This window comes from Galendromus occidentalis, unplaced genomic scaffold (genome assembly GCF_000255335.2).
Source record: "Galendromus occidentalis unplaced genomic scaffold, Mocc_1.1 scf7180000077460, whole genome shotgun sequence".
Classification (NCBI taxonomy): domain Eukaryota; kingdom Metazoa; phylum Arthropoda; class Arachnida; order Mesostigmata; family Phytoseiidae; genus Galendromus; species Galendromus occidentalis.
The window spans coordinates 622,650-636,899 of NW_003805448.1; the positions used below are offsets into that span (position 1 = coordinate 622,650).

The window sequence follows — 14,250 nt, forward strand, 5'->3', positions numbered from 1 at the left end:
GCGAGGAAGCAGCTCCCCCGATGCGAGACGGGTAGTCTTATTTCGATCTCTCCCAAATGATTGATCATCCATCGATCACCAGGTCTAGATGGAACAATGGCAAATGACAATCGTCTCTTCATTTGGAGAGAAATCGGGATCTCCCGGTGGGCGCGTTCTGGTTCAGAGGAACGGAGTGGTGCTCCGCAGAGCAACATTCAACCCGCTGATGGGTGAGTCCTCCTTGCTCGCAGAGTCCGGTTGTCTCAAATGAAAGGCAGCATGCACGCAAAGGCCTCTGCACCGGCAACCCATTGCTGGAATGAGCTTAGATCGGACTATAGGCGAGGAAGCCTCCCCTCCCCCGGAATGTTCAACAAGGATCTTGACTGGCATCTCTGTCGGGAGCGGCCACTACGCGCTGAGCGTTGTCAATTGCCAGAGTGAGACGGAGGAGTAAAGCCTCGGAGCTCCTCGGCATCCGACATTGATCTGCTTCATCACCTAGTCTGGAACCTGAGTCCGATAGTGAACAGATTTTCTCTGTGGTCAATCCCATTGATGTTTCTAAATGATAGACGTTTCTGAACAGGAGTGCTTGGGAACTGGAAGAGTTTGTGTTTGATATAACTCACTGATTGTTCAGTTGGTAGAGACTGGATCTGAAAGTATCCCGAGGGGCTGGAAGATCATGGCACATCAATGAAACAGTTCGATCCTCATCGAGCACGGACCATGTACATATTCCTTACTCTTTCGCCGGAAGACCACCGAGCCAAGAGGAGATCTATCCGGAGAGGGTGGTGGCTCAGCGCATTCATGAGTTGTGGGCCGGCTAATGGATTCTCTCGAGCTCTTGTCGATGTGTGAGCAGTCTCAAAGAATCGGTATGCTCAGATTCGATGGGAGGTTCCAGGATGTCCCCCCCCCGTTCTCCGTGACCGCCCCGAGCGAAGCTATCTTACGTGTGGACTTGCATACATAATGAAGCGCGAAAGGGTGTGACGTTCGCCGGGCTTACAAGTCCTCGTATTGTTTCGTAGTTTTCGACGTCTTCGTCCTGTCCCAGTGCTGAATCGATCTGATTCTCGCGACGAAAACGAGCGGCCCTCATGCGAGAGCAGAGAGAGTTTGGAGTTCGCGAACACTAAGTCGGTCATCCAGATCCCGGTCGTATTCTAATAGAAACGTTGGGAACGAAGTCAAGCGAGGCGAAATTCGCATACAAATAGAGGTATTAGATTCTCCGATCGGTGTTCCCGTTCCATCAATTCCTGCTTCTGCTCGCCTGGGAGTTTTTCTCGATCATGGGAGTGGATCTTTCGCACGACACGAGTTCTCTGTCGGACTGACTTCGGGCCTTGCCTAGTTTGATCAATTTAGCTTTCGGCGCGCCGGTCTGTCTGTAGCATTCTCACGAGAGGAAAATTCTGTGAATATCGTCACCCTCAAACGTCGCCATTCGTCAGACAGTCAATCTGGATGACTCTTCCTCGGAGTACATTTCGTTGAGTTTCTCTGAGGGCAATCCGCGAATTGCCTCCGCATCCCCCAAAAAAGCCTACCGGGGAGATTCAATGGAAGAAATGAGGTCGCAGTCTTCATCGCTCGCTCCAAACTAATGGTGGGAGGACGTACGGAAAAAAATCGCCTAAAAACCGGAGCTATCGGCTAACATAAGGATTCCGTCACGACGGAAGGCTTTGCAACGGAGCGGTAAACCATTCGAAACCTCCCAGAGCGCTCGACAGACTACCGAGGGAAAAACGGATCGGGATTGATGTTGTTTCCGGCAGGACCACCGACCTCGTCACCAGGCTTGGGTTCGCCCATACATCCGACTATCATCGCGAAATTCGGTCGCGGGAGCTGTCAGACGACTCTCGCGACCTCGTAGTTTCTGATCTTCTCATCCGTGGGGAAAGGGGGAGAAGAAGTCAATGTGAAGCGGAAACTCTCGCAGGTAGGGATCCCAGTCGTTTTCTCCCTTGCGATTCTCGTGGCGGTGGTACCGTACACGTGGAGAGGGATAGACGCCGGGAGGGGCCTTCCATTTTTGTCCGTCGCCTGCTAATCAATGCGATGGCTCGCGGCCGCCGTTGATGGAGATTGAAACGTGTCCGCGGCAAACAAAGCGGACGTGTTGCGAACAATGCCGACGGAGATAGCGACGTCCGGCGATGTTTCGTTTGCAAGTCGAGACTCACTCCTCATTCAGTCTGTTCGTCAACCCGATAAAAGCTTTTGTTCACGCCGAGGAACCCTTCGCCTCGCGCTCTTGCGCCTCGCCTACCTCCTACTGTGGTTCGTTAAGAGACGTAAAGCTCGCTGCGAATCGATGAGCCTTTCAGAACACACTCGACTCCCGGCGGATGCGACTCAGCGGAAAAAACGCGTCTACGTTGCTCGGATGATGCACACCGAACATGGCTTTACTCACTCGCTAACACATTTGGCCGCGGAAGGGGGAACGGGGAAGGGCTAAGGGGGAGGGGGGAACGGCGGCTGAGTTTTCCGCATGAGACCTCGTGAGCATGTTTTTTATTAATCGAATCCCAGGCCCGGTCTAAGTATGAATGGAATCTCTCCGTTTGACGCCTCGGAGTTCAGGCGTAGGAAAAATCAGTCTGTAATCGATTCCGTTGCCTCGGATGCTCTGATCGATTCTTGACGTGCGCGGAATCGTTCTCCAAAACTTAAAATCTCTCTTAGTCCCGATTAAGATGTCTGCCTGTCACCGAATCTGTACAGGGGACCTCACTGGACAGCCTCAGATTTTGGGAGGATTCTCGAAGGCTTCATATCGCTCCGATTTCGGTTCTGATTACGAGTGCTGGCCATTTCGAAAGACATGACACAATCGAGGCTGACTGTTCGATCAACAGAGCAACCATCCGACGAACCCACCGACGACGGGACTCGATAGTGTCTACGGAGATTACTTTGCCAGGTCAGTGCCGACAGTAATTACAATAATCTTCGCAGCGCTCGCTGCTGTAGCCTCATCTCGGCGCGAGCGGTGACGTTTTCATCCAAAGCGGCTGGAATTTCGCAGATAAGGAGCGTCCTGGAGACTGTCAGCTTCCATGTTTGCGGCGGATAGCTGCTCGCTGACCTGAAATGATTGCGGCCACCGCACACGGCTCTTTTCCTTGTGGTCGTCGAAGTTCCGCGATCTCGCTTTCTCTTACGCTGAACATCGTTCCCGCCTCCGACGGTGCGCGGGAGTAGAGCGAACACTCTCCGAGTCAACAGTAGGATTCGATCGGCGACGTTTTATTCATTATTCATGAAGATATGTCCCCCCGAGGTGTTTACATCCGGAATCGCATGCATTCGAGTTTTTTGATGGAAGCAGCAGCGACAGCACCTTCTCGTTATCCGACTACGAGTAGGAATCCTTGTTTTGGACGACCGACGACGCGACGCCACGCGGAACGACGGAGTCGCTTGTCAGGATTGCGGAGTCGGCGGGATAAGTATTCCATAAACTTGAGGACAGCCCAGCAGCATTTGCGAATTAGACGGATAAGAATCATGATTCGAAGGCGGTGTCAACGCGTACCTCCCTCCCTTGGAGACCTCTCCTGTGCCTTTCCCTACACCTGAGGACCTCTTCCGAAGAAGAGGACTCCGAGGAACTCCCGAGGGTGTCTACACTGTGCACCCGATGAAGTTTCTTAGTGATCTCGGCCAAGGGCACTCGACAAAAAGAGGTACTCTACCGATCCTAAGAATCCGAAAATGTTTTGACTATTCAGGGACGCCACGGTGTGAAGATTGGAATTGCCGTTGCGGAGAAGTTTTCCACATCAACGGTTTCCGATAGAAGTTCCCATTATCCCGATAGAGTCGATGTCCGGCGGGGTCTCGAGTAACCTGCCGTGACCGGGTGCCTGTACCGCCGACTCGAGGCATACGGAAGTAGGTAGAACATTGGCGCCGGGGATATCTGACCGAGCCTCGATACAGCGGCGATTCTCTGGAATATTCGTTTGAAGCCGAGAGGGAGGTCATCGATCAAGCACTGGGTTGGATTTACTCGACACTATGCAAGGGAACGGATGAGCTACGAAGAGGATTGAATAAACATTTTCTCTTGATTGCACGACCTGGTAACTGTTTTATTCCCCGGTTCTCCGATGAATATGCGAAGATGCCGTAAGGTCGCGAACATTCTCTTTGGAATGGAACTGTTGAGACGTTTGATGCCCCTCGTAGGTCTATCTGACATAGATGATCAATACATAACAGGCGGAATAAATAAAAATGAGATGAAGTGAAAACGCTTCTCCACAATCCTCGATTCTTCAGTGAATCAATGAATTCCGATGATCCTCAGAAGACGTTGACCTATAGTTTCCGGGCAGGATCGGAACACTACGCCGCAGTTCTGATGCCGTAGAGCCGTAGCGATCGCGTTGTGGTATTTGTCCATGCCGGGGATGCGCGGGCTGAAAGGTGAAGTAGATCCCGCTGCTGATGTGTTTATACATAAGTGTTTGTCGATGAGCGGGAGCGTTTCAGCTCCGAGGATTCACGGTTTAATATTGACGGAGAGCGGTTAAAGGGTATAAGCGATTTCCTGTCTCTCCGCAATGAGGGCGACTATTCGGTGGAATCAATCCTTCGCCTCGTACTTTTTTCCGACCTTCCCTTGTTACGTCATCATTCAGACAAAAACACTGTAGGCGAGAACGCTCAACTCCAGCGAAGCTCTTCATCCCGCTCGGATTGCTGCAGACGAGGCTCCACCTATCCCTAGAGGCCCGAAAATGACAAAAGTTTCCATGCTTCGGTCTAGACTTGATGAGCACATCCTAACTTGGATCTCATGACCCCGTTGCGCAGACAGTCTGCCGCAGAAGTCGAGGAAGAATGCGCATCCCAAGATATTCATGATAACTGGGAGAGAACGGAGAACCTCTCTTCTCAATTGATGTTGCGAATGCTTGTATCTTTCGCCGATTTCTCACCTGAGGAAGTTGAGAAGGAATCCGGCGACACCCTTGCCTGCGAGATACTGCTCGATTTCGCAAATGGTTCGTTGTTTGCATTCGAAGTCGTCGACGTGCAAAACGCGGAAAATCTGCTCGGGATAATCCACCTCCTTGAGACTCCTGAGGGTCGACATGAAAGGTTCCATGGCTTGTCGCAGCATTTTCACTTCCTCGACGCGTAGTTGGGGTATTCCTCGAGGCTGGATCCATTCGCCATTCCTAGAATTCACGGACATGTCAATTCCTCGTGAGCGAGCGAACACAGGACCCTGCGGATCGAGAGGATATGGCATTCCATGGAAGCTTGTTTGAGGGAGAGGACTCCTCCCTCCATCACGTTCGCGTGACGGTCAGCACATGGGTTAGCAGCTGCTCATTGCGCGAGCTCTGGAATATGAATACGAGGGAGATGCGTGTCACGGAAGAACATCCACAGTAGCTGCTTCCCCCCCCAAGCCTCCTATCGCTACTGAATTATGCTGAGGGGCGACGCCTTCTCCGTCCCGTTAAACCATTGTGAGAACCGGTGAGTGATCTAGGGTTGGATGCTCATTGGGCTTTGATGCTCAATCGCCGCGTGGTCTCAGGGAAAAACTTCCTGCTCGCAATAAACTAGTGAATCCTCAGAAGGTAGGTCGAGCGGCGATATTTTCTTCTATCTGGCTGCTCCGAAGGCGGCAGTGCGCACTGGCAAGCCCGGAGATGAGAAGTGATTGCGAACGAGGTCACTCTTACTTTGAAGTCTCTGAGCGAGAAGCTAGGCTCAAAGAGAATCTTAGGTTTAAATAGATCGTCGGCTAAAATGTTCTTCTCGCAATTAAGCGAATGGCTCGGCGCGCTGCGTAGGACGGACTCCGACAGTCGAGTCCAAGGAGGAATACGCGGCTTAGCGGGCAAGCCACGATATGAATGGTGGTCTCTCTGAGACTTGTCGCGCGGTCTTCCCCAATACGGTCATCGATAGGGCTCTAAATAATTGTATGATAATTCTGAATACTCGATATGAGTTCCATAATCGACATCGGGGAAGAACTTCTTACATTCTTGAAGCCTATCAAAATTACATTCGACGACGGCTGATCAATCCGCTTCCCAGGGAGTCTGCAGGTGGATATTCCGGGAGAATCACTCATTATCATCGAGCTCGATGAGTTGTCTCATTGCTTGACTGCCCATTGGCAATGGAGCGCCCAGCTGGCTCCTCAATTTCCGCGGAGCATTTGTCTCAGCAACGATAATTTCCTACGATTGGAGCTATTTTCCGAACACTATTGTCCCGAAGAATTCTCCTTGAAGGGGAAGAGATTCCAAGCGACACATTCCTCCTCGACGATCTGATTCTCTCAAATAGGGGAAAACCCGCTAGGGCACCGCACAGAATCTTCGATTTGGTCATTCCCTCGAATATCTTGAAGGTTTCGATCTCAATCCGCGGCCATAACCATTATTTGAAGACTACATTGGCGGTGAGTGCAAGCACTCCGCGTCGGAGCGAGTGGGCGTTGATGAGGCGTTACTCTATGATTTTGGATTTCTGTGGTTGGCAAATTTCCGTTTTGGGGGCGCTCCTAAGCCTCACCGAGGCGAGGGTCCAAAGTTGACAAAATTCGTCGAAATGCGAAGGTGGAAACTCGAGCCCACTCTTCGGGCTCGGGGCGCGTCATCTTTCACTTGAATGGTCGGAATAGTCGGCAACGCGCCCACCGCCATTGACAGAGAACAACGCTGGCAGCAGCGGCAACGGCGAAAGCGGCACGACCGTTGTGAACGACAGCGATTTCGCTGAGAGCTCGCCTTCGAAATTTGCTTCCATGACCTGCCTTGTATCGGCTTCTAGGAGGATTCTGTCGGTAAGACTCGACTCGGCATACGATTTCTGCTCGCGGAACAAATGCGGTCGCTTTCCGCGGTATCTCGTTAGAGCGCTAACGGCTTCAGGTTCCAAGGGAACGAACAGAGTTTTGTGAGTCCGTGGGCCCTCCCGATGTTAACAATTTGCTTTTATCCACGCTAACGATCCTTCTGCGATAGGACACGTTCCCCGATCTCTGCCGAATCGAGCTGCATTACCATTGGAAGAATCTCACTGGGTTGATATCTGCACGTCTTGCGCCGCGATCCATAACCAAGACCCTGAGCATCTGAAGGAACCCCCGACGGGGCGTCTTCTTTTTGAGCGGAAGTCTGCGCTATCAGTGTTTAGATTCTCTCGAGGGAGACAAAGGGTCGATGAGAAATGCAGTCGTTGACCCAGACTGTCGGATAAGAAGGCTGCTTGATCGCTTTTCACGATGGGCCGAGAAATGAATTTTAGACATCGTGAGGATGGACGCTCGCTTGATGCTGGTCGAACGATCGCTGCCAATCTCAGACTCTGTCCAGCTCCTACCCGTCGGCCCTCCATCCTCTCATCGATGCATTCAGTCAGGACTCGGGCCCACGTCGAAGAGCGACGCTGTAGATAAGACCCCGTTAAACGCCAGGCAAGCCCGGTGGCGATTGAGAAGTCGTTTACACCCGCTCGGTGATCCCACGAATTGCCCCATGCAACAGCAAGCAGCTGCTGTACAGAAGTTTCCCTCGGCCGGGAGCCCGGAGATATCCAGCAGTGCACGAAAAGGAACGTGTCTCGATAGTAGGAGCAATAATTAGATTGCGGCAAACTCTTACCTCTTCTGAATGGGTGGATAGCCGGGAATTCTCGGCAAGCCCTTGTCAAGGTTTTGATCCGGCGCGTCGGGGAGAACGCCCGGGTAGCCAGCGATGGGGCCGCCGGGGTGACCCAGAGTAGCAGCGCCTAACGGGGAGCCGAGGGGAGGGAGACCCGGTGCACCGTTGAGGAAGTTCTCACCAAACATTCCCAACATCGTTGCGTACAAGAGGAAACCCCCTCCAACAGCTGCCAAGCCTCCAGAAACGGTGTTAAGCAATGCGCTCATCGCTCCGGCACCTGCGGACCGATAGGAATCACGGATAAACAACTTTGACCACTTCTCGATTGGGGCAGAAAAAAAGGTCCCTATTCCACCCGACCAATTCTTCTCAGACGACGCCGACGATGGTCGGGATTCCACAGTGCTCTTCCAAGAATAGACCCTCCGTCCGTATATTCCACACGAAGAGCTCCAGGAGAAATAAATCCAGCACGTCGAGACCTCACAGCTCTTTCGGGCTTGTTTGTTATACCGCGTTTTTGGACTCCTCGAGGAGAGGAAATTGTACACTAAGGCTACTCCGAGGAGCTGTGCGTGAGATGATGGATGGTTTCCGGGTACGAGTTATTCGGAGGAGATCCTCCTGGAGGAATTCTGAGAGATTCTCGCGCGGATTTCTAAATACTAAGGTAGGTCTATGAAAGCCTCTCTCCGCTGCCGGATGGATTGGACTGCCCCTCCCCTCTCCCGCGTATCCAAGATCATTATGCCTCGCCATCGGAGATCCTAGTCGGTGCAGAGATAACATCGCAACTGACCTTGTCGCAGGGCCTTGCGAACTCCGAATTTCTGCTTGCCCTGCACTTCTTCAGGGTAGACGTGCTCATAGACGGTCTCGTTATTAATGATTTTCGTTGTGTAGTTTTTCGGGATGATAATTGGTGGAAGGGTCGATCTGGAAGGATAATCGATGACTTATCGGCCGCACTGACAACTCTGGAAATATTCGGCAGCTGTTACCACAACTATTAATACGTGGACACCGGAACAAATCGAAATAGCGAAGACCCTCACCGTAGCTCGAATATCCGCGTGCCCCCGTGTCGCTTCGATGAGGCCGCTACGGATGAAGTCCCTATGACGTTGGTATTTCTGGAATAACCGATATGTTTTAAGTCCGCCTGAGTTTCGCACCACTTATTCAAATACACCGGACAGATCTCGCGATCGGATTTGAATCGCAAGCAACACCAGCTGCCGGGCTCCTCTCCCTCTGCACAAAAAAAACGGACGCGCTCCCTGCGGAGCGCCGACCGCAAAATATTGAGCGGCGACAGTCTTGAGTGCCTTTGTCGAGCTCCGGCCTGCTGATCTACGCTCCTGTTTCCCCGTTCGCAGACCTGTAACGGTCAATTGGAGATTCTCTTCGATGTGCGACGGTTTCCTCATAGGACCGGATTAGAGATCATCCAATCCAGTCGGGTTTCAGGGTGGAGAATAATTCTTGATGTTATGAGCATCGCATCCTCCGGACACGCCTGAATCGGGGTCAAAGTCGACGTGTCGCACATGACATGTAGAACTCGGGCTGGCCGGAAATGGATTTTTCTTGCTCAAAGCTCGCGGTGCCTAGCCGTCGACTTTGCATACTCGGTACGCGGTTTCGATGTATCAAGCTCCTCAAAGTAGGAAAAAAAGCGTCGCCATCTGTTCGGGAGAAGGTTTGGCTCCGGGCAGCGCCAACACTGAGCCCAATGAATTCTCGATCATTAGCCAACTTTAAATCGTTCGTTGTGCAAGAGAGAGAAGTAGAGAATTTCCATCGCGGGTGGATCTCTACCATCGATACTCGTCACAATTGCCTCTATCCGTATCCTGTGATCGAGGCAGACCTGGATAACGCCGCGGAAGTGTTCCGAGATAGGGGTAGACCGCGAAGCGCTGCACGGAAGCGCCATCCGACCGAACGAGACCCATGGAATCTGATCTCGAGTGGATTTCGATGGAGGTCGCTGCTCGGGTGATCAGGTTCGAGCTTTGATAGTCAAGACTTTGCCCGAGAGCATACATGCGATCGGGCGAGAGACCGCCGTGATAGGGTGCCGCTGGTTCCATATGCTGTCAACGAGCGAAGTGACCTCGGAGTGGAAGGCGCATTCGGGCACGGGGAGCTCTTAGCTCGATTGATTGACGACCTTCCGTTACCCATTGAAAGAGTTCCTGCATTCCTCCGGCCTGGAGTTCTCTTCTTCCTCAGCCCCACCATTCCTAAGAGTTCTAAAACTTCGCGAGATCCACTCGAAGATGCTCGTCCAACTTACCCGGGAGAGAAATACACTGGACGGCTCTTCGCCACGGTGCTTCCAACGGTGTTCGAGTCACCCGCCGCAACATTGGCGAAGAGTAGCAATGGAAGAAGCATTGGCTTCATTGTGTCACTTTTTCCTGGGACGCCAAAGTATCGGGTTCGCACTCCTGGATCGGCTGCTAAGCACACACTGTACCGTCGGCACCGTTTATCGCGATTGTACGCTTCGTTTCCACTCGCGCTACTCGACAGAAACTATACGATCTTACCGGAAGCCGGTGCTTTTATGCGACTGGGAAGGGTTGAGACGCCTACAGGGTTTTGGTTCCAGAACAAGCGACGTCACCCGGCGAGCTTGAGCTCAAACGTCACGAGTCGTGGGTCGCCCCCTGGGTTTCTGTTCGCCCGCTTGGTGCATCGACGGAGCGACGTATATCGGGCCCATGGGCGGGGTTCAATCACTGGAGACATTATGAGCGGCGGCCGACGCCGCCGTACCTGTTCGCGCGATTTCCGCTTCGCGACGTGATTTCAAGAGCAGCAGAATGAAGCATGTCCGCCACGTGTAATCGCCGGCCGGATGACCGAAGTGCGGGTGATGAGCTTCTACGCCGACGTTTCAAGAAACAGATTTATTGATGCTGTTGTCGAAACGTGAGATCGAAACACGAGTCGACTATTAGCTTTGGGGCCCAATATGTTTCGTTCAAAGATGCTTTCCGATTGGGGAGAGTAGGACTCAGGAAATGAAAGCAAACTTTGGCACCGGTCTTCGGAAAGAGTTTTTATGCGATGCTATGTTTCATTCGGGGCCAATAGAATCTTTCATTGATGTCTATTTCCTTGCAAAAACCAATCGTTTCTAGATGCAATCGCATGCTTGCCGCTTTCCGGCCCCGCTACTCGGATTGATGGCGAACCGATCTCGCTCCGGAGACTCGCAAGATGCACTACCTAATAGATATCCTCCTCTCGAGTCGAGCATCCCCAGTTTATCGCACAGCGGAACGCTCTTCCGACCAGCTGTTTTCAAGAGCTATATATGCTTGGACTCGTCTGGATAGATATTCGGTTCAGCACTCCAAGCACGGATTCGGATCGAGCTGCATTTCCAGAAAACCACAAGATTTTCTCTCAAGCCCGATCATTTCAGCCACGAACGCGATGTTGTCCGGATTCCGCGAGCGAGGTTTGTGCAAAAGGCTGGAGGCGATTTTTCCCGTGCTGCATGTCCTCGAATGCCGTGTACGTACTTATCGCAGCATCCATCAGCCATATGACTAATCTTGAGGTAACGGATCCAACGACAAGAACCTGATGAGTTTGGTGTTTGGGATGTTCCGCCCGAGGCGCTTCCCGATTCGCAGCTCCTCGCTCCATACGCGGACGATGGGAGAGCCCGTACGGGAAGGCCTGGAACCTTCAGCAGGAAACGTTGGAATATGGAACGTTGTGGAGATCAGCTTCAGTTTCCGCTGAACTAACGAGTTTCCGCTATCTCCGATCCGCTTAAGGGGAGTCAGCCGGGATATTCGAGTGAGCTTTCCGCGAACCAGCCGGGAGGGAACGGGTCTCGACTCTTCTCTTCAAACAAAATAATATCGAGTCGACGAGATCGTCAATAGCTGGATTCCATGCTCACCATGAGCATAGAATCCAGCCGCTAGCTTCCCGTTGACAATAAGCAGATATTAGAAATCAGAAACAGGATCTTCGAAGCTCTGGACGTTTCCGCTTGTGTCAGCATCCGCTTCATTGCTACAGGCGACGTCGTTCAACTCCCACACGCCACTTCGCTCACGGGACCGCCATCGCTTTCTCTTCTGGATGATACTATCTTCTAGCGCCGCGCCACCAGAGCAAACCCGTGAGCTTCCAACGGCGACCGGTGCGGTAAAATCCTCGCGTAGCCCTCGGCGTATGCTTATGTCATCAGAACTTTCACGCGAGAAGCTCTCAGGTCAGAGCAGAAGTTCTCGTCTTCTACGTTTCTTCCCCCCGAATAAATTTGCATGAAATTCGAAACGGTGATCGATAGGTCAAGAGATCGGCGTGTGTGAACATCTCAATCGATGTCAGTAGCTTTCGCCTGCCCGGTCGGATCGCTTCGCTTGCGCGATGAATTTTCGAATCCAGTCGCATCTGATACTAGATGATTCTCATCTTCAGTCAATATTCTCACGTGAGAATCTTATTTGCTCCGAGGAGGTCCTTATCAATAAGATCGAGACCGGGAACACCATTATCCATGCGAGTCGATATATTCTAGCATCTTCTCTGAGGAGAAGCACTGCGTTTATGCATCCCCCTTCCCCCTATAGAATAAAGCAGTAATGTCGGTCCGTCATTGTACCAAATATCGGGGTTATTTGTCTGTCAAAAGACTTCAAGTTACTTTGACTCGATGCCGAATCATTCCCGCTAGCGTAAGAAGTACTTTTCCACTCGATCAATCGCATCGTTCTCGAGTTATTCCGGAAAATTATCAAGTTTTTCTCCAGTGTTCGCTGGAAACGAAATCCTCTCCACCACTTCTCTCCACATGATGCCACGACCGTTCCGGCAAGGCGCGCGATTCGAGAGACGTCGCAGCAGCCTACTAATTTCAGCATGATCTAATTTGATAATGATAATTTCTCCCCCTATAGAATAAAGCAGTAATATCGGTCCGGCATTGAACCAAATATCGGGGTTCTCCACTCGATCATCAGAGGAGAATCGAGAGCTACGAGATCGAACGTAATGCTTTCCAAAATTTCTTCTATAATTCTTTAGCGTATCTGATAAGCGATGCCCATATATTTCACCTGTTTCATTACTGTGCAATCATTTCTCCTGCTCCATGGGAGCGATGGGAGAGTCCGACTCTGCATCCATATATCTTTTTGAACTCCAATCAGAGTTTTCTGTCGTGAACATCTTCGACAAAAGAACTTTGGGACTCACGCGCGGTTTGCCTACATTCTTCGAGAGATTCAGTGACAAGTACGAGAGACCTAAGCAGTGTTTTTTTGTGATCTGTGGAGTTTCGTCGCGAGGCTCAGAGGTCTCCTCATTGAATTCGCCATGCCCAAGATAAGTCGGAGGCGTTGCTTCAATTCGCCCGCGAATCGACCCGTGAATAGAGATTCCAAACTGTAAGCACAGTTGTGAATGCTCATGCGTCGTGCTATCATTGAGATATCAGATAGGCATACATCGGACAAAGGGAATCTCCATATCAGATATTCCTCAGAACAATAACTGCCGATTACACACGACAAATTCGTTCAGGCCTGCGAAAGCATCGCATCATTTTTCTCATGCTAATTCATGTGTTCATGCTCTTTGGTATCGTACTCATTCATTGCGAATCGGTATCACGCTTTCCGTCGTAATCACTCGACAAACTCGCTCGGGCCTTGGATAGAATCGCATCCGGCGTGCGGGCAATTGAGCCGCGAGGGCGCGGAGCGCCCTCCCGGCTCGTATCATATATGTAGGTAGGTAGTATTGTAGAATCTTCTCGACGTATAACATCTTTCCCCTAAATGGGGAGGTCGGCTGGTCCAAAGTCGCGTCGGCGCTCGTGCACACCTCAATGATGGACAAGAGAGAACTGGTTTCGAATATTCGAGGCTCTCATTCGGAGCTGTAAGCCCGCTGATAAAGATAGAGCCGTTCCGCAAAGCAGTAAATGAGGGCTTACCTGACGCAATCAGGAATTTTCAACCCCGTTCTGAATGACTCAACCAGAATTATAACTATCGGGCTCGAATGAGTAGTGGAGGATCGGAACCGTGTGGAGAGGGGGGCAAAGGGGCGATTGTGGGAAGAATCGGGTACCTCTATTCCTGTTCCTGAAGTGCTGAAGGATGATTATACGATTTCTGACAGCTGCTCGAGAGTGTCCACGGAGACAGGAAACGCTGAGGCTAACTCCGTCAGTGACAGATAAGTGGTTGATGGAGACCTCGATTGATCGAGTCCACGGTCCGGGTAGCGGCTGAAATTCTTATGAGCATAACTCCGAGTGACCAACATCCAAGCGGTATTTCCACTCGAGAGATGATAATTCTCCGCCTTGAGGCCTCATCTCAACGCAACACGCTCCGCCACGTCTCGAAAGGTCACGAGTACTTCAGCCGTGTACTGAGAACATCTCAGCTCCCTTTGAAAATACCGGAATGCTGACACGGAACTGAAGGAGCGAATTTCTCAGCCGGGTTGATCATATCGGAATCATTAGAGCGGAGGTCTATGGAGAATCTCCTCTCAGGCCACGGGGAATCGGGCGACAATCTACTCAAGAACAGAACTACGCCGAGGG

At 51.5% G+C, this 14,250-nt stretch overlaps 1 protein-coding gene across 1 annotated transcript; it reads right to left on the minus strand.

Moving 5' to 3' along the window:
- Positions 1-4,297: 4,297 nt before the first annotated feature.
- Positions 4,298-10,064, minus strand: LOC114828265 (uncharacterized). The gene is made up of 6 exons (XM_029111694.1): positions 9,955-10,064; positions 8,708-8,785; positions 8,452-8,588; positions 7,650-7,929; positions 4,956-5,198; positions 4,298-4,433 (listed from the first exon to the last, which is right to left on the minus strand). The coding sequence occupies exons 1-6, from the start codon at positions 10,062-10,064 to the stop codon at positions 4,298-4,300; spliced, it is 984 nt and encodes a 327-aa protein (XP_028967527.1).
- Between the last annotated feature and the right edge of the window lie 4,186 nt (positions 10,065-14,250).